Source organism: Nannobrachium achirus (genome assembly GCF_963921795.1).
Source record: "Nannobrachium achirus genome assembly, chromosome: 10".
NCBI lineage: Eukaryota > Metazoa > Chordata > Actinopteri > Myctophiformes > Myctophidae > Nannobrachium > Nannobrachium achirus.
Genome location: NC_137819.1, coordinates 53,915,127 through 53,936,762, shown reverse-complemented (window position 1 = coordinate 53,936,762; position 21,636 = coordinate 53,915,127). Strand labels below are relative to the sequence as shown.

The 21,636-nt window shown below is 43.1% G+C and overlaps 1 protein-coding gene across 1 annotated transcript; it reads left to right on the top strand.

Moving 5' to 3' along the window:
- Window positions 1-1,244: 1,244 nt before the first annotated feature.
- Window positions 1,245-18,790, top strand: LOC308293162 (importin subunit alpha-5-like; the record flags this gene model as incomplete). Its single annotated transcript, XM_080735596.1, has 14 exons — window positions 1,245-1,310; window positions 1,427-1,570; window positions 1,671-1,759; window positions 2,787-2,955; window positions 3,436-3,535; window positions 3,682-3,764; window positions 3,874-3,960; window positions 4,538-4,714; window positions 5,126-5,359; window positions 5,906-6,088; window positions 6,342-6,488; window positions 6,737-6,788; window positions 13,448-13,516; window positions 18,666-18,790. 14 exons carry the CDS (start codon window positions 1,245-1,247, stop codon window positions 18,788-18,790), a joined length of 1,725 nt encoding a protein of 574 aa, XP_080591722.1.
- Between the last annotated feature and the right edge of the window lie 2,846 nt (window positions 18,791-21,636).

Sequence of the window (21,636 nt, the reverse complement as noted above, 5' to 3'; positions counted from 1 at the left end):
CAGAGGAGAAGAAGAAAGAGGGATCTCCTGTGAAGGACGCTGGCAGTGAGAAGAGCAGTAAGAAGCAGGTGGATTGAAGAATCGATCTTCCGGGAGTTTAAGTCCACAGATGGGAAATATAAAGCTCGTGTGAGGAGTCGGTTCTCCAACCTGAGGGATCAGAAGAACCCAGAGCTGAGAAGAAATGTCCTGTGTGGAAACCTCACGCCTGAACGCATCGCTACCATGACTGCTGAGGAGATGGCCAGTGCAGAGTTGAGGCAGATGAGAGAGACGCAGACTAAAGAATCCATCAGAGAACATCAGCTGTCCAAAGGAGGGGGAACAGAGACAGACATGTTTGTCTGCGGCAAGTGTCGTGGAAAGAACTGTACATACTCACGGGTACTGCAATATAATGCACACAGTGCTGATGAACCGAAAACACATGTAGGTCTACTGTGTAATGGATGTGGCAACCAATGGAAGGAGGACGGTTGAAGAGAGGTGTGGTTTGTTTTATTTTGTATATTTTATACACATAGGCCTAATCATAAAAGTTTGTAATATATTTGGAGCCAGTTGTGTTATATATATATAGCCTATAACTTTTTTGTATGCACTTAAATCTTAACTCATTCATTCATTTTGTACCAGTATCACTGCTGGTACAATGTTTGGAACTTTTACTTTTGAATGTAACTCTAACTGTCTTTTAATAGGCCTATTACTGAGATAATATGAATCAGCTAGAGGCTTGGGCTCTTGCAAATTGTACCGTACGTTCAAACTGCTTTGTGTAAATAAAAAAAGAAATAATGCAAAAAAGAATTGTGTATTTGTGTTTTCATGGCGACATCTCCACGCGCGCGCGCGCGCACACACACACACACACACACACACACACACACACACACACACACACACACACACACAATATTTTCTAAGCAAAGGAAAGGAGCCTACTTTTAGGCTACTCATTAAAATGTAGGACTTGTAAGTTAGCAGAGTCTGTTTAATAATTGATACTTTACTTTTTACATAGGCCTAAGTAAAACATTTGAGTACCTGAATGGATGGAGGGTAGGCCTATCAGGCGCATATTGATTACTTAGGTTTATTAGTTGCTGCCTGCTGGTTGGATCATTGATGGACGTGCGCTGATTAGCAGCAGGCTAAAGCACCAACTCAAACTGTCGTTAGGCTCTAGATGGATCTTTGCCATACGACACCGGAGAGAGCACTTGATTAGAATTAGAGCCACGATGCCTACCAAGAGCGTTACTGATGAGCGCATCTCTAAATTCAAAAACAAGGGAAAGGATCCCACTGTAAGTTGCCAATGCCACCATAGGCCTACACTGATTCAACTGCTTAGCCTAATATGCTACAAGGGATAGATGACACTTTTCGATCATAACTCTTTGGTTATCATCTTTGCACGCAGAAACTTCGGGAGAAAAGGATTTCCGAGATCGTGGAGTTGCGGAAAGCTCAGAAAAACGAAAACTTTCAAAAGCGCAGGAACATCACCCTGTCATCTCTCCCTGATGAGGACGCTCTTTCCCCCGACCACACCACCGGTCAAAATGTCAGTAGTTGGCACTTCTGTTTTTCCACACCTCACAAGTGTAAATCAGATTAATCTGATTATTAGATTAATTAAATGTTACGAACTTTGTCATGTTTAGGTGCTATCCATGATGACTCTTGAGGATATAATTGCAGCTGTTAACAGCGACTGCAAAGTGATGCAAGCCCAAGGTTGTCAGGCAGCCAGGTAAGCTAATAGAGTGCTGTCTGCTGTAGCCTGCACCTATAGTGTCAAACCACCTTAAGGCCTCATCATAGTCCAAGTTGATAACTCATCACCCCACCCTGGTGTCGTTTTCTAGTTATCTCCTTGATAAATAAGAAATACAGACTAAATATAAATAAAAGAAATAGAACTTTAACTAAAAGAATATGAAATCCGGAGGTGATGTAGGTAGAAATCCTTGCAGTATTTATTCAACGAAGCATAAAAAAGCATAGTCCAGGAATGTCATAGAATCAAGTAACAAGGACACACAAGGTCCTAAGCTCTGACCTAACCTCACGGCCGGCAGGCTCAACTGAGTTTTTTAGCATAGAATCTAGTCACTATAAATACATGTTCAATATACATGTCAGGGGCTGTAGACAGACAGATGGTTTAAACAGGAAGACGCAGTGATACAGTAAATATATGTCATGCATTGATCAGGCAGGGAACAAATAGATCAAGAGGAGTTTACATCTAGGTGTGACATCCTCAGGCCAGTCACAGCAGATTGCAGAGTGACAGATGGTCTGGAGGGCTAGTTCAGACATTAGCAAACTATAGTGTTACAATTTTAGCCTAGATCATATCGTGTCTAACATATTAATATAAATCAAAATACATACATTTGTTTAAACAGAAACCTATTTATCACTCCTATATAGCTCTTCACCTGTTTAGGTGATAGTTAGAAAACTACACCAGGGTGGAATGAAGAGCTATCACCTTGGACTATAAGGCCTTTAGGCTGCAGGCAACATGTAGATGACATGATGAAACTGAAAAAAGTGAGTGATGCCATGGGTTTAACTAGATCCTTATGAAGGCTGTATACTCAAGAGCCTGTAGAACCTGGACAGGTTTTTATGCGCCTCTTTGAAAAGAAATGATGGGCATGGTTTTGGAAATAAAATAAAAATGTAATTAACTTTTGTGTCCATTCCTGATTTCCATTGCCTGCTAAAGGCCAATCCTAAGGTTGACCAATTCTGCTGCCCTCCTCCAGGAAGCTGCTGTCACGGGAGAAAGACCCTCCTCTGAAGGAGGTTGTGGATGCAGGATTGCTGACCCGTTTTGTGGAGTTCCTGGGTATGGATGATGACCTTCTCCTGCAGTTTGAAGCAGCCTGGGCTCTCACCAACATCGCATCTGGCACCTCATGGCATACTCAGCAGGTGCAGAATCACATGTACCTCACTTTGTACCCCCCCCCCCCCCCCCCCCCCCCCCCACACACACACACACACACACACACACACACACACACACACACACACACACACACACACACACCCACCCATTAAGACCCGAGGCTGACTCTTCAAATGCATACTAATTCAGTTCTCACGCTCAAGATTTTTCAAACATGGCAGATATACAAGCTTTCGAGCGTGGCATGAATTGACACGCTGTGAACGTATTACTTGTCAGCTTGTATATCTGCCATTTTTGGATGGCCGATGCTAAAATGACATGCATGCTTTCCTGTTTTAATGGCTTAAAATGTATTCCTGTAGATCCTGATTGAATGTACATTATAAAAGCAGATTTCTATTTTTTTTAATCCATAAAGCTTCATGCAAAGTGAAAAAGCTTTTTTGGGGGGATATTAAGATTGAGTTTCCAATCACAAAGCTAAAACGGTCTGTTTGCAGGTGGTGGAGCATGGAGCTGTGCCGGTGTTCATCTCTCTGCTGGCTTCACCACATCTGCACATCAGCGAGCAGGCGGTCTGGGCTCTAGGAAACATTGCTGGTAACGCTGACATTTATAATGCATCTGTATAATGTAATCATGTCTGGGCTCTAGGTGGGTGACATGGACTGGAAAGGGGACAAAGGGCTCATCTATCCATCAAATGGCGTGTTGGATTTATAGCCACTATTGGTGTATTTTCTCAGGTGACGGTCCAGCTTATAGAGATGCCTTGATCAATTGCAATGTCCTGCCAGCATTGCTGTCCCGGATAACCCCTGACACCCCTGTAAGTTGAGTTTAACATTTAGAGAAGTTGTTGCTTAAATAGTTGTAATGGCTGTCCGGGCTTGGCCCAGAACACAACTTGACAATTCATTTAAACCGTATTCTTCTAGATTGGTTACCTGCGTAACCTGACGTGGACACTGTCTAACTTGTGCCGGCACAAGAATCCATTTCCACCCCTGCCTGCAGTCCAGCAGGTAACTGTGTATTTGGGTATTTCCATGGTCGCTCATGACCAGGGGCGTCAATTGGGTATGGCAGGGGTATGCAGCTGCCATACCCTGGGTCCAGGGGGGGAAATAAAAGTTACTTGTAAATATGTTGTTAAATTACAGTAAAATAACTACAAAATGTTACAAAATGGTCACTTTAACAAGGTATTATAATTATATTGTCCACACTTGTATTCTCCCAAAATGGTATATTCCCAGGTTCTGTAGGTCAGCAATGCATTTTATTAATTGTGGCACGTTTACTAACATGCCAAGTTTAGCTGCACTTGAACAACCGTTCCAGGTTGTCATATCCAGCCCAAGAAACCGTAGAAACCTGTTTTAGACATTGTGAAAATAGCCGATCTCGCGAGGCGTTGTGAGCATGTAGATCTGCTATTTTCACAATAGAACTGTGTTATACAAAATGTAATGCCTCTTTTCCATGAGGACTCCCATCTTTGCCATACCCTAGCTTTTGCTGAACTGACGCCACTGCTCATGACGTGCACTGTTTTCTGGACGTACAACGAGGTTTCATGTTCCTCTGGTCGTCCACCAGGTACTGCCGGCTGTGACCCAGCTGCTGCACCTCAGTGACAAGGATGTTCTGGCTGACGCATGCTGGGCTGTCTCCTACCTCACGGACGGCTCCAACGACCGCATTGACATCGTGGTCCAAACCGGCATGGTTTCTCGGCTGGTGGTTCTTATGGGGCATAAGGAGCTCAGTGTGGCGGTAATGTTTCTCAGGATATGTTTTATTGTTGGTATACTGAGGCTTATTCAAAAGACTTGTGGTCAATGTTAAGAAGTTGCTAGAATATCAACATTCCATTTTAAGTTGTGTGGTCATCACAGTTGGTGAATTATGATGTTAACATATTGCCTTTGGTAGTTGCTGGTCAGGAATTTGTGACTGAATATAGCTACATATGAATTTGAATGTAACTTGATCGTGTCCTCTTCGGTAGACTATAGCTACATATGAATTTGAATGTAACTTGATCGTGTCCTCTTCGGTAGACTACAAGTACCAGTACCAGTGAAAATGGAAATGTTTGAATGACAGGCCACAATTCTAGGCTTAAATGTTATGGTTAAATTAGTTTTGTAATGACTGCTTAAGTGCTTAATGTCCAATGTACAGGTTCCAGCGCTACGCTGCATTGGGAACATAGTGAGTGGATCAGATGTACAGACCCAGGTGGCCATTGATGCTGATGTTCTGTCTGTCCTGCCTGAACTGCTGAGGCACCCTAAGCCCAATGTCCAGAAGGAGGCAGCATGGGCCTTATCCAACATTGCCGCCGGGTCATGCCTGCAAATTCAACAAATCATTACATGTGGCTTAATACCCCCACTGGTACACGTCCTCAGAAATGTAAGCACACAATAGTTTCATTAGGTCGTATGGTATTGGATGGATTTGTGCTGCAGTAAAAAAAAATGAGGTGTTAAGAAGTGTGGCATCAATTACCCAAAACTGATCACAAGCATGAGAAATGTACCATTATTCCTTTAATTTTAATTTGGCTTGTATTAAATGCAAAGCTTACTTTGAGTTTAGTGCAATCTAAACCAGGGGTCTTCAATGTTTTCAGGTCAAGGGCCCCTTAGTTGAGAGATGAAGCAACCTGTTCATAGATTCCGTATAGTTTCATTGTTTGACAGCACAATCGTCAGTGTGTTTTGGATTCATGTCAATTCGTGTCAGATATTTAACCACTTCAGTGTCAATACTTAATAAACTTGACCTTTCACTCTGTACTGCTCTTTTTACCCTCTACACCAAGGCTCTTTCTGTTGAACGGCTAGAATGCTCTGGGCATTTAGGCAAGCTGCAACTACAAAAATGGCTGTGTGGATTTAGGGGTAACTGTGTTAAATGATGCATTGAATGTGTCAAAGTTGAGTCATTTTTTTTCAGGGGGACTTCAAAACTCAAAGGGAGGCAGTGTGGGCAGTCACCAACTTCACCAGTGGGGGCACTGTGGAGCAGGTGGTGCAGCTGGTTCAGAGTGGTGCCCTGGAGGCCATCATTGACCTGCTGCAAGTCAAAGATCCCAAAACCATCCTGGTCATACTGGATTGTATCAGCAACATCTTCTTGGTAAGAAGACAGGCCGTTTTCAGACTGGTTCTTCAGGAGCTTTTAGTGTAACTTATGTGCTCCAGCCATGTAATGTGACCACTTGATTCACGTTCTACTTTGTAGACATTGCCCACTTCAGTAGTCTACTTATTGCAGCTGTCATGAGGACCAGGCCATGAAATGCTGTTTGAAAAAAAAAACGACTTGTGTCTCCACTGCAAGTACATGTACTGTATGTACTGATGTGAACCCCTACATTTTGTTCTTAAAGGCAGCGGAGAAGTTGGGAGAGACTGAGAAATTGTGTCTGCTGGTTGAAGAACTGGGTGGGCTGGATTGTTTAGAGATGCTGCAGAACCATGATAATGACATGGTTTACCAAGCTGCGCACAGCCTCATTGAAAGGTTCTTTGCTGACGTGAGTGCTTAATTTCTATTAAAAATAAAAGCAGCAATTGGCCCTTTTCACTGTAGTGCAAAGTACGACATGGAGCTTAAGTGGATTTCTATAACTCTTGCTGCAAATGACACTTAATGATTGAAATTTACCACACACATGCATGCAACATGATGTGAGATTCTTAAAGTGGGAGTCACTCGACTAACAATATCTTGTGCTGTAATGGAATGTGCTTTTATGCTAACATGGTTTCACTTCTATTCCAGGATGATGAGGGGGTGAAATCCCTGGCAACAGATTCGGAGTTTGTGTTTAAGGGTCCTGAACTTGAAAAGTCGTTTGAATTTTAAAATGGCAACAAATAAAATGGGATTTTGTAACGCAGCGGTCTCTGGAAATGCATTTACTGTATAGATGTATTGTCTGAGTTGAAGGAGTGCTTGTGTGTGTGAAGTTTAAACCGAAGATGCACAGCTGTGAGGTAGACATGTCTGGCTTTATGCACAAATGCACTAATTGATGTGTCTATAGGTGCGTCAATTGGTGCTTTGTGTAAAGCCTTACAACCAGTCATGTCTACCTTGCTGCTGTTAAAAGTCAATGTTTTCTTGTACTCCATGGAACTCAAATCAACTCATTAAACCTCATTAAATTAACAACATGTAAGATGGACTAAAAATATGGGTACATCAGAGTCGACTAAAACAGAATAAAACAGAAACAATATGACAAGCTTATTTATAGTTGCATGTAAAATGGTAAACAAAGATTATGTTGCAACCTTATTGCATATTATCAGTGTTGTGAATGTTTAAGACTGGTACATACTGTATTTTATTACCTTCTGTGTAATGCATTTGCCTTGTGTTAGTGCCACAACCTCGAATGACACTCAAAGGGGCTGGGCATAATATTAAATGGAACATCAGTGCCACAATGTTTTTATTATTACATTACAACTAATGTCAGTGAAGTGCGGCATCAGCCGGTAGTAAACGTGACACTAATGGGTTGTTTTTCACATTCCACATGTGTTCAGATGTAGTGATCTTGGCTATCAAACATGAAACCAAATGGTAGACACCAACTGGTTGTATTATATCACTAACATAAGATGGAGTCCTTGATCAACTTAATCTGAAGTAGGCTACTGTGCAGCCCATATCTTAATTTTAGTTTGTACATTGTGCACTTAGGTGAACTGTGGTAACATGTAATTTTACTTGGGTGTACCCAGGGAGCCCTGGGCTATCCTATCCCCCTCTTCACTCAGAGGGGCAGATTTGAAAAGCTCAAGACTTGGGGACAGAGCTGGGCCATCAGGTGTAGCCTATATGGCCATGGGATTGGGGAACCTGGCTCCAGGTAGTATTTTAAAAGCGAATTCACTAGTAAAGACCACACCATCAAACAATATCAGTTGGGTTGTATTTATTGAATGGATACGGTGTGTATGAATGGAGACTGATTGAGGGATGTACTGAGGATGGTGTGGTGTAGATGGGTTGTGTGATGTAGATGGGTTGAAGAGGCATGGGTGCTTGTTGATCTGGGTGCTAGCAGGTAGCAGTTAGTGGTTCCAGGGGGCGATGAACCCTGGGTGTTTGGCTTTGGGGTCCTCGGATCTGGAGTGGCGCCGAGGTCCATGGATCTGGAGTGGCACCGAGGTCCATGGATCTGGAGTGGCGCCGATTTACGCTTTAAGGCCCCCCCTGGAACCTGAAGGAAAGGATGAGGAAATGTTAGTGGAGCGCATGAGAAAAGTGTGGAGATTGGGGTGGTGGAGGGATGCGAGAAACGGATCAGAGGATAGCAGGTGGAGGCGGTCGTGTATAAATACAACCCTTGGTTGGTTTCAGGGAGGAGATAAGGGAGGAGTTGTTATCAATGGGATCACGAGCAGGTGAGCTTGGGAGGAGTAGAAGTCAGCCAGATTGAAGGCAATAACGTAGTGGGGAGATAGTTCTCCGGTGTGGTCTTCCCTCCTGAACTTATGTTGTACCAACAGCATTTCACTAGTAAAGACCACACCATCAAACAATATCAGTTGGGTTGTATTTATTGAATGGATACGGTGTGTATGAATGGAGACTGATTGAGGGATGTACTGAGGATGGTGTGGTGTAGATGGGTTGTGTGATGTAGATGGGTTGAAGAGGCATGGGTGCTTGTTGATCTGGGTGCTAGCAGGTAGCAGTTAGTGGTTCCAGGGGGCGATGAACCCTGGGTGTTTGGCTTTGGGGTCCTCGGATCTGGAGTGGCGCCGAGGTCCATGGATCTGGAGTGGCACCGAGGTCCATGGATCTGGAGTGGCGCCGATTTACGCTTTAAGGCCCCAAAAAGTGGTGCTTGCTTTGTCACGAACACATGGCATGGGCAGGGTTGGACCACTGGAACGGATGTAGACGGACTTCGCAGGTATAGGATCGAGGCATTTGATTATGGGATAGTGGGAGGTATGGAGAGAACATGTGGTGGGAGACAGGACAGGGTGAGAAGTGGACAGGTAGTTGGGCCATGCTAGAAATTCGGATGAATAGCATCATTGGTGTGAATTAGTTGTAAGTTAAGTCAGATGGAATGTTGATCCATGCATTAGTTAGAGGCAAACACCCTTGAGATCTTGTCCTGGGCACAACCCGGGAGAGTGAAGGAAGGTTAGTTTAGTTCGATCGGTGTGAACGATATGGGGTGTAGATAGGAGTGACGAGTGGTTGTACGGGTGTATGAGGACGGAGCGGCTGGACAGTACAGGGCCCAAAAGAAGCCGCGACAAGATCTGTAATCGTAGCAGTGAATACTGGAGTGAATACTGGAGTGAATACTGGAGTGAATACTGGAATGAATACTGGACCTGGAAAAAATACCGGACCTGTTAGGGTAATCGTAGCAGTGACCTCTTTTCTATTTGGAGAACATGGAGGCATGGAAATACGTTTGGAGGTAGAATGGGGAAAAAGAAGAGGCCAGGGAGGTGCCTCGGGACAGGAAGGTGGCAACAACACCTGCTAAGTAAAGCGGCGACAACGCTTTGGTTAGGTGACAGGAAGGTGGCGACAACACCTGCTAAGTAAAGCGGCGACGACGCTTTGGTTAGGTGACGGGAAGGTCGGCGAGCGCCTTGGCTTAGTCGAGGGGAAGGCGGAACGCCTTTGCTTAGACGAGGGGAAGGCGGAACGCCTTTGCTTGGGTGACAGGGAGAAGGCGGAAACGCCTTTGCTTAGGTGACAGGACGGCGGCGGAACGCCGTGACTGTGGTGAGTGAATGGTTGCTGTTGTGGATGGGGGGATTGGCCGGGTTGGAGAGGAGTGAATGGTTTGATGGATGGTGGAATGAACCCAGTGAGTTTACACTGGAATGAATACACTGGAATGAATACTGGACCTGGAATGAATACACTGGAATGAATACACTGGAATGAATACACTGGAATGAATACACTGGAATGAATACTGGACCTGGAATGAATACACTGGAATGAATACACTGGAATGAATACGCTGGAATGAATACACTGGAATGAATACGCTGGAATGAATACACTGGAATGAATACACTGGAATGAATGCACTGGAATGAATACTGGACCTGGAATGAATACACTGGAATGAATACACTGGAATGAATACACTGGAATGAATACCCTGGAATGAATACTGGACCTGGAATGAATACACTGTAATGAATACACTGGAATGAATACGCTGGAATGAATACTGGACCTGGAATGAATACACTGGAATGAATACACTGGAATGAATACTGGACCTGGAAAGAATACACTGGAATGAATACACTGGAATGAATACTGGACCTGGAATGAATACACTGGAATGAATACACTGGAATGAATACACTGGAATGAATACTGGACCTGGAATGAATACACTGGAATGAATACACTGGAATTAATACTGGACCTGGAATGAATACACTGGAATGAATACACTGGAATGAAAACGCTGGAATGAATACACTGGAATGAATACACTGGAATGAATACTGGACCTGAAATGAATACGCTGGAATGAATACACTGGAATGAATACACTGGAATGAATACTGGACCTGGAAAGAATACACTGGAATGAATACACTGGAATGGATACACTGGAATGAATACACTGGAATGAATACGCTGAAATGAATACACTGGAATGAATACTGGACCTGGAATGAATACACTGGAATGAATACACTGGAATGAATACTGGACCTGGAATGAATACACTGGAATGAATACACTGGAATGAATACACTGGAATGAATACACTGGAATGAATACTGGACCTGGAATGAATACACCGGAATGAATACACTGGAATGAATACACTGGAATGAATACTGGACCTGGAATGAATACACTGGAATGAATACACTGGAATGAATACACTGGAATGAATACACTGGAGTGAATAATGGAATGAATAATGGAATTAACCGGCGTGGGTTAACGGGGGGAATGGAGGTTAGAAATGGAGGCTGTTACAGAGCGGGTACGGAGCGCCAGTAGAGTTGCATTTATTGAACATTTGTGACGTGAAAACGTTGTGACATAGAAATGCATTTGGTATGGAGGAGGCTGAAGTAAGTGATATGAAAAACCTGAGTGAAATGTGACAAGGTGAACCAGTCACGACGGTACCATTGCTCTAGCCTGTATTGTTGTTGGGACTGATAGTATTCAGTGAATCAATGTAGAATGATGGAGGTTGGCAAATGAGTAGGTGAGGACGTGCTGTGGGTATAGGAGTCGGGTGTGTGAAAAATACTTAGCTTTGGGTGTTGGACAGAACTCTGGATCGGGGGTGACGTCATCGCTGTGGGTTCTAGCGGAGGTCCCGTGGAACGAGCCGGCTTGAATGGCGGCGTGGGAGAAGTAGGCTATTTCGCTAGCCGCGGAGGTGACTTGAAACACCGTGGCGGTCGGGACGGGACTGACTGGTTGTGTGAGGATAGGACTGGGGTGGTGTTGTAATGTGCCGAGCCGGGACTGCCGCGAGACGGCGTGTGAACCGGGCCGCTGGCGAACATGTTAAGTTAGTGGCCACGGAATGAAAACAGACTGTAAGGTTGGTGTTTGGTCTCGCTTGCTGGTGCTGGATAGAAGTGATGGCATCGCTGGAGTACGAGGCATCTGTTGTGGGTTGTAGGAGGAGGAATTGTAGGCCTACGTTTGTAGTTAATATTGTTAATCGGTTCGGTTGACCCAGGCACGCGTTGGTGAGCCTGAGCTTGTGTGTGTCCATGCGAGAAACGGATCAGAGGATAGCAGGTGGAGGCGGTCGTGTATAAATACAACCCTTGGTTGGTTTCAGGGAGGAGATAAGGGAGGAGTTGTTATCAATGGGATCACGAGCAGGTGAGCTTGGGAGGAGTAGAAGTCAGCCAGATTGAAGGCAATAACGTAGTGGGGAGATAGTTCTCCGGTGTGGTCTTCCCTCCTGAACTTATGTTGTACCAACAGCATCATTTGTAACTCAAATATTTGCTTCTGGGGGGTCCCTGGAACAACATATTTTGAGATGGGGGTTCAAAATACATTTTCAAAAAATAGTGGAAATGGCAGATCTACAAGCTCACAACGCATCGCGATGCAAGCTTGTAGATCCGCTATGTCCACTATCAATGTTATTTCTAAGTTAAGTTTTCAAATATGTCAGTAGGCTAATTTCTTATATTTAGGTTAGGTCTGTGTGCAACTTCAAAGCCTACAAGCCAAACAGAAATGTAATTGTCAATGACAAAACCACAATTAAATCGTTAATCGCAATTATTTGAGTGACAATCGTCATGTAAAATGTCATAATCGTGACAGCCCTATCCAAAATGACATGTATTCAGACCCCCAGAAGCAAAGATTTGAGTTAGAAATGTTAACTCTGATGTTCAGTCTTGCCTAAAGCTAGATGCAGAATAGATACATGCAGGCAAGTGACTCCAGTCCCCCTGATCTATGGAGACAATGTTATAAGAATACAATTGACATTAAAACCTAGTTTTCAGGTCTACTCCAATTTGCTGTTAGAACTAATTTCTGTTTGTATTTTGACTTCCATGATCTTTCTCTTCAGATCGTTGGCAGAAGCTGATGGGCAGTTTGTGCATTCATAGCATCCTCCCTGGTTTGATGGTGAATTCCGCCATCTTGTGGCAAAATAAAGCAACTACATACAGCCATTCATTTCATCTGAGTCTTAAGCTGTATACACAACTTTTACCTCAGACTCATACCTAAAATAATAATTCATTTGTTTGTGTTGATTATAAACAGCAGAAACCCATTGTAGTTGTAAGTTAATCCATTTGGTATTTTCTCAGTTAATCTTAGACAATGTCTAAGGTTTGGATAGATGGACACTCATCACCAAATACAAAGTCATAATATAAAAAAACAATGATTTGGCACCTCCTCTGCAGAATCTCTTGAGGACCCCCTAGGAGTCCCAGACCTCCTGATTTAGAGAAAGTGTCAGACCTACAACAAATACTGTTAATCACAATTTAATTCGTTATTTACATAGATATATTTACATATGATACCTTTGCTAGTTTACTAGTTGATATTGTCTGTGTCACAGTATAAGTGCAAGTAATGGATGGGGAGGAAAAAAACATCAGTATTATTCAACTGTAGTCGAGTAGCAGGCAGGTTGTTCACAGCAGGAGACTGCAATAATAAATAATAATACATTTTATTTGTAAAGCACTTTATATTTGTGACAAATCTCAAAGTGCTACATTCAAAAGGTCAAAGAAACAAAGCTAAAGGAAACCTGTATAAATTAGTAACTTCGGATCAGTGCACACCTAATTAAATACAACTCAGAAAGGCATTAAAAGCACATAGTGATCACCAAGTTTTTAACTCAGAAAGAGTTAAAAACATGTAAAGCATTCAAAAGTCTTTCTAGGCAAATGCGGCCCTGGTCTTTAGTCCCCTTTTAAAACCCTCGACTGACTCTGGTGCTCTCAGGTGGTCAGGGAGGGCATTCCACAGCAGAGGAGCAGCTGAGCAGAATGCCCGGTCCCCCATTGTCCGGAGGTTAGTATTTTTGCCCTTTAGTGATTTCGTATTTCCAGAGCCAAGGGAGCGGGTGGAGGTCGGGGATTCAATGTTCAATCAGTGTAGGGAATGAAGTAGATGTGATGTGATGTCATATTTCCGCACTCTCATCAGAATCCTAGCAGCACTGTTCTGGATCTACTGGAGCCTCTGGATCAGGGGTCTCGAGCTCAATTTGCCTTGGGGCCGCTGGAGGCAGAATCTGGCTGAGGCTGGGCCGCAGCCTCAGCGCACATGCACACTCGCGCAGCGCACTAATAAAACAAACATGTGCACTAATTTGTCTCATTATTATACAGTAGTTTCATACCAGTCTAACAACTACTGTATCTATCTCCCCATCAAAGAAATTAAAAAAATCCAATCTTCTCAAATGTATTTTATATTTTCTAACACAAAATAAGATGAACAAGGACCCTGGTGTAAACAAGTTGTGTTTAACTTATGGAACATGTACTGTACTGTTAACTGTACTGTATTATTAACTGTTTTCTGTACAAAACTACTAATAAAACTCCCAATCAATCTATCAACAAATAAACAAACAAACACAAAATAAGATGAACAAGGACCCTGGTGCGAACAAGTTGTGTATAACTTTCCTCAGGTACATCCCTTCTTTGATAGTCAATTTGTATGGAACATACTGTACTGTTAACTGTATAACTGTTTTCTGTACAAAACTAATAATAAAACTCAATCAATCAATCAATCAATCAACAAATACATAGGCCTAAACAAATTAAGAATGAATAAGTAAATAAATCAGTAATACTTTTCAGTTTCTTCAGTCTTCTATATCTGCTGTATTCAGATTTAAACATCATTAATGTGGTCTGCAGTAAGGATGTCACTAACGGTTAATTGGCCAGGCATGCAGAGTCTGTCATCTGACCGAAACAGTCAGGCAGAGAGGAGAGAGGTGTGTGTTGACTGCTTGTGCTTAATTGACTGACTGACTGACTGACTTTTTAACCCACAATTTCACCAGCATATATATTGACTGTGTCAATTCTTGTTTAATTATTTTTTGCTGCGCAGTATGAGATGAGGATGCAAACTCGTCCAAAACATGATCGCCCCCGCCCCCACGATCACTTCCAGCAAGTATAAGTCGGAGCCCTTAGGGAGATCACATGGTAATCTCGCGCTAATTAGTCTAAAAGCGCGAAATTTTGCACAGATGTAGCTCAGGGCATGCTCTATTGATTTAGCTAGGGCGCCCGAGCCGCTGACCTTCGGGGTCGCCACAGCGGCCAAATCAAGTTGGGCTCCCATCGACTTTCAATACAGGAGGAAAATACCCAGAAAAACACTTTTTTTCTGGGTATTTAAGTAGGATGTGAGGGGTCTAACTAGGGGTTTGTCATGATGCTGAATCCATTGCAAGCATTTGTTTTGCACAAAAAACATTCCTTGGGCTAGAAATGGCCTCAGAAAATGATGCATATATGGGTGAGCATTCATGTTAGTCGGAGGCCTTAGGGTTTCTTTTCTCGTGCTAATCAGTCTAAAAGCGCGAAATTTTGCACAGATGTAGCCCAGGGCATGCTCTAATGATTTAGCTAGGGCGCCCGAGTCGGAGACCTTCGGGGTCGCCACAGCTCCAGAAAACACCCACAAAACTCTGAAAAGTGATGACTCATCACTTTTCATCACTAAACCATCGTTTTATGGGACCCCGAAGGTCGCCGACTCGGGCGCCCTAGCTAAATCATTAGAGCATGCCCTGGGCTACATCTGTGCAAAATTTGGCGCTTTTAGACTGATTAGCACGAGAAAAAAAAACCCTAAGGCCTCCGACTAACATGAATGCTCACCCATATATGCATCGTTCTCTGAGGCCATTTCTAGCCCAAGGAATGTTTTTTGTGCAAAACAAATGCTTGCAATGGATTCAGCATCATGACAAACCCCTAGTTAGACCCCTCACATCCTACTTAAATACCCAGAAAAAAGTGTTTTTCTGGGTATTTTCCTCCTGTATTGAAAGTCGATGGGAGCCCAACTTGATTTGGCCGCTGTGGTGACCCCGAAGGTCGGCGGCTCGGGCGCCCTAGCTAAATCATTAGAGCATGCCCTGGGCTACATCTGTGCAAAATTTCGCGCTTTTAGACTGATTAGCGCGAGATATCCCTAAGGGCTCCGACTAGTAGTCCTACTCATAAAAAACCGGGGGCGAGTGTGTTTTGGGCGAACGTTCCGGATAACTCAGCAGCGTTCCCTCTTCTTGACGCGATGCAATTTGGCGACAGGAGTCACAGGACAGGACTCACGGCACAGTGTATTCTGGTTGGATAAATCACCTCTCCCCAGGACAACAATAATAGTACCTTGGCATAATATCTTTGGCTATCTATCAAATCATCTTTTCTGCACGTCGTGCATCCAACAGTGGCAACGTTTCGTTTCACGGTTAGCGTTAGCTCTGCTCCACAGTGGCAGACTTCATGGTGAAGTGCTCTCTACCAGTGCTCGCTGCCATTTGATTTCTAAAGCGAGCTTTGCAGTCGAGGAGGAGGAAAAATAAAACAGAGCAGCGCACAAGTGCACGACACAAAACAGCAGTCTGTTTAACAAAATCACATGGATTGGGAGTGGACGACCGACGCGCGACGCGTTCAGTCTGGTTACCCTAGATCTGATCTGATTGAGACTGCAGATCACATGAATGTATTCCTTACTTTTCTTTATCTCGCTGCGTACGCATCACTTTGATTTATTCAGAGAGAGACATAGCCTAGCTGTCCCTATACATTGTATAATGTCACGCCGGGCAGCAACTTAAAACACCTTTTTTTAAAGTGTTGTGAACACAGCGCGCTGGGACGCCTAGCCATGCAGGCACGGAAGAAAAGTCTCCATGGCAACGCTGCTGTAACTTTCACTCATTGAGAAATGTGTCTCTGCTTGCATCAAGCCCGGTCGATGTCATGCCGTTCGTCAGCTCCGCACACAACAATGTAAAAGTGCCATTCATATAAAACTCGCGGGCCGCACCAACATTAAACTTTCATATTAAGGTGGGGGCCACAAAATATCGTCTCGCAGGCCGGATTTGGCCCGCGGGCCGCCAGTTTGAGACCCGTGCTCTGGATGCTCTAGGGTTCCCGATGAGAAGTGCGTTGCAGTAGTCAGCTTGTTCCGGAGTATTGCTCTTGACCACCTAGAGGAGAGGGAACATGAGCATTTGTATTCATACCATAGCCATCACATAGCCATGCCCAACTAACCTTGCATCACCTGCGCAGAGGAAAGCCTATTATTCTAGTGTTCTAAAACTGTCCGTGAGCTCCAGTTTAGGAAGAAAAAAAGGAGGAAAAAAATAATTGTGTACCAGTAGTTTCTGGTTGGTGTTGCATTGTTTTTCTTCCCCACATAATGCAAATCAATTAGTTTAGTCTCGCTAGTCGCACAACACTAGAGAGTGGCAGTCTGGCAGAATTGTGTTTTTTTTTTTTTTTGTCTGTGTTTTCATTTACTGTACTGTCGTACAGTTATCAAACAGTTTCATAAAGTATACAATCGGTCAATCAACTTCCAAATGCCTTCGTTTGTTTTCCAACTTACCCGGAGCTCTGTTTTCCACTAGTTGACGACCACTACAATCTTGGCGATGTGCTGCATGATTGGCTGTAGGTGAGCCTCGTCATTAAGTGGTGTAGTACTGCTCTGTAGAAGTCTGTAACACATGAAGCATAAACAACTAGAACCAAAAGACAAAGTGTCCAGCTAGCCATCTGTACTAATACAAGCCAACATATCCCTGTCCCTCCATTGGTCCTAGTCAATGACAGGCCATCCAGTAGCAGCTGGGAGGGGAACAGGGAAGCAGCAGCGATCTTCAGACGGCCGGTAGTCAAGGAGCATCAGCTCCATCAGATATTTAGCCAGCGTGTGCATCTCCATAGTAAAATACTGCTTGCAAATACAATTCCAAATACACTGCTACATCCTTTATTTTAACCACAGACTGGTTCAATGAACCTGTGTTCACAGTCAGACAATCTGATTATATCCAGAATGGAAATAATTAGCCTCATGGAATCAGATTTTTCCAAATTATATAATTTGGTAGAGATGAGATTTAAAATCTGATTACAAAATTGTGTTTCAATTTATAATTTAGGCAATTTACAATTCTTTGACAACTAGCTAGTTACTTTGCAGATTTTTGGGGTTTTGTCGCATTCCTTTGCCAATAATTTGATCTCCATATGGATCAAAGCAGGCTCTTTGTGTCTCCATAGAGAAACACTGCTGGTCATCAAATTATTGGATTTGGAATGCAAAACAAAATCCACTAATTCAAGTCTCCATGGGGTTTACTTCTACTCCACTACATCTCAGAGGCAAATATTGTTTTACAATACAATTATTTGAAAACTTTACTTATAACCTACTAGTTACTTTGCAGATTTGTATTATTATTACAAAACATGAATTAACCACTTCAGTCCTATATTCATTTCAGACATTTGAAAATAGCTGATCTAGAAGCTCACGATGGATTGTGAGCTAGTAGATCTGCTATTTTCAAAAGATTTTCTCAATTTGAAATGGGACATTCTGCATCATTTGTATTTTACTCGAGTACATTTTGACTTTGAGGCTTTCACTTGAAACAGTATTTCTACATTGTTGTGTGGTATTGATGATACTTTTACTTGTAGTACTAGTCTTTTTCCACTACTGTTAATTAGGTTGACTATTAAGTTAAAACCTGAACAACTGGCGTGTGGCGTCATTGAGCCAAAATGGTCAACACGTAATCTACAAGCTCATATCTTGTAGATCTGCTATATTTGGTATTCCTCTTAGGACAAAGTATAGCTAAAAGCTAAAACAAACTGTAGCCTGCTAGAGTTCATGTTAATTAACTGCAGTAGAAGGCTAGCAGCTAACGTTAGCTAAGCTAACGTTAGCTTAGCTGCGTGTTTGATAGAGGCAATTGTGAGCTTGTAGGTCTGCAATGTATTTAGCCAGTAGCTATTCGGCTTCACATATCCTATCCTAGAGGGATAAAGGTCCAGCAGAATACAGTAATAGCATTGTTTAAACTCACTGTAGCTGATATGAAAGTGAAACGCTTGTTGTTGTTGTTGTTGTTGTTGTGTTGTTGTCTCAGGGCTGATCTCGCTGACGTTGGACGAGATGTGGGCGTGGTCACTTCGTGATTTTGGTTTTGTTTACGAGACCTCACGCGACAACCGGCGACCAATCAAAGACACGCTCAAGACTGCGCAGGTTTAAAACGGACTCGGCTGCAACGGATTCTTCACTTCAGCCAGAGAGACCTGCTGTGACAGTCGACAGAGTTCAATTCTGCTTGTTGGTGATGGTGATGATCACGGAGGAAAACATCATGGATTCGGAGAAGATCAGTTATGTTTTCAACCCTGGAGTGTTTTCAACAGGCTGGAGAAAGAGGCTTCGTCGCCAGGTCGACGTGCAGCTCAACAAGACCAAGCGGGCCTTTTCTAAGAAGAGGCAGAGGCGTGAGGAGGTGAAGGACACAGAGGCGGCCATGATGACCCAGAATCTGGTCAACAGAATGCGTGGTAACCTGAACAAGAAGTTTCAACAGCTGGGGAAGTGGGTGAGGGAGAACCCCATCCATGTGTATGTTGGGTAGACCACGTTGTCTCCCGTTAATAACAGCTTCTCTGCATCAAGTCTCTTTGTGTCAGCAAAGTACCATGGCTCGGCGTCAATACTCTCCACGGGGGCCACATAGTTGGCAAGAATATAACGTTTCTTTGAGGCAGAAACAACGGTGAGTGGCTCTGAGTGCCTTCGCACACCACCAGTCCCCAGACTTTTGTCCAACGCTTCCAGTTTATCCCCGGCATTGAAGCTCAGGTCCTCCTTAGTTCGGGCGGTGTGTACAGAGGGATGTGCCGCTTTGAAGCCGGGTGCTGCTAACTCTGTGTCACATTAGTATTCGATAGCGACATTTATTTTACATGGTGGACAGCTCTTCAAGGAGATCTCCAAGACTCTTCATTCCTCTGCATATGACATTGACACTTTGACCTTGTAAATATTCTTGTGTAAAATGTATGATGTAACTTGTAAATAGTGTTTATTAAATACATTAATTATCTAAAAATGTAAAACTTGTCTGTAATACAGTTTGTCTATCTTCAAGGTTTAAGGTTTCTTTATTAAGTCTTCTGTACAGTTTGCTGAGTAGCAGCATTAATAGTTAGGGTGACCATATTTTCAGCCACTCAAACCGGGACGCAAAACACTGTTGCCTAAAACTGGGACCCTAAAAGCAATGCGCACGTTACCGCGCACGCGCGTGCCCATTCTCTAACGTTCGTGCACGCGCGCACACGCACCACAGGGTTGCAAACAGGCAGTGAGTGATTGACAAACAGGCTCAGTGTTGAATTCAGACATGCAATGAATTTCTTTCTTTTTTCTGATTGGTTAGGTGAGCATGTTTTCACGAAAAGAACATGATAAATGTCTATGCAACCACTGAAAACAGCTACTATTATTTTAATTCTGGCGAAAACCGGGACAATTTTGTAGTGAATGTTGAAAACCGGGACATATTAGTGTTTTAGAGATATTTGTCGGGACACCGGGACACGTAGCTTGAAAACGGGACTGTCCCGGGTAAAACGGGACGTCTGGTCACCCTATTAATAGTCTAATATTGGGTCATAATGAGGTGATTTCTTAGTACAACAATCCTACATTTGAACTGACAGGTAGGCCTATATGCACACTACTCTATAACTCCAGCAACCACATTGATTTAATTGGGCTAATAAATGTTCATATTTAATGTCAGTTGTAATAATATCAACCACATTGATTTAATTACGCTAATAAATGTTCATATTTAATGTCAGTTGTAATAATATCAACATAAACGTAAATAATATCAACATGAACGTAATACTTTCAAAGCGTCGCAGAGGCCGTTGCTATGGTTACCGCACCTGTGTATGTTTTTGAACTTGGAGGTTTGGTTTGGACAGAGGGTTTGGACCAATGAGAGTGACGTACGCCCCGGTGACGTCACAGTGGTGAAGGTTCGGGAAACTTCGGGCGCTTCCGGTCACAACGGGTCAGGTTCTTCGGCTTTAAACCACAGCGTCTCTAACGGTGTTGCCATGTCCACTTATATTATGAGCGACGTTGTACTTGTTTTTCTGTAAAGTTTGTAAATGATTGGTATGGTACTTGTTAAGTTGTTATTTTTCAAAAGTCTGAGCTTATTTAGATTGGCTGTTTATTTTAAAGGCGTTACCGTTTCAGCGGACCGTTGCCTATTGCTATGTACAGTACAGTACGTCACTTATTGTGGCCTGAAGTAGCTTGTTTTCGTGGACCCGGTTGCTTATTTTCCAGCAAAATCTGGCAAGCAACTGGGGGTGCGTGGAACTCCCCATTTGGGATCTGGGGGTCATTCCCCCAAACTTCTTAACATAGTATAGCCTAAATATATTCCTGTGTTCTGTTGAATTTTGTGCATGTTTGATACATTTAGCAGGCTTGTTTTACTAGCATGGGTACAATTTCAGCCTTAAAATGCCAAATGTAGGTGTACAGATTTGATGACTGAAGCAAAGTAAGACATCTCTAATAATGACTTACTTGACTGAATATCTGTATGATCTTACATGCATTGCCCCCACCCCTAAGCGAGGGGTCTGGGGATCGTCCCCCAGAAAAAAATTAACATAGTAAATGTAATTTCCTGTGTTCTGGTGAATTTGGGGAGTTTGATCCCAAATCAAGGGGAAATCAAGGAGATTTGCCAATCCAGGAGATGGGGTCAAAATCCAGGAGACTCCTGGCAAATCCAGAGAGTGGGTAGCCTATGAATGAAAAATAATCTAAATATTAAGGATCTACTTTTAATCCACTGGTTCTCAAACTGTTTCATATCAAGGACCCCCAAATTGTGTTGTAAGTGTTTACATTTTTATGTAGGCCAGTCTGGTAATCTGTACCTAATTATTTTTTGTTCCCACTTTTATCTGTACTGTGCTGGTGTTATACTATCATTATAGATTATATTTGTATTTATATTAAGGTTGTTACAGGTTTTACGACAATGGGGAGAAGTTGAGGTT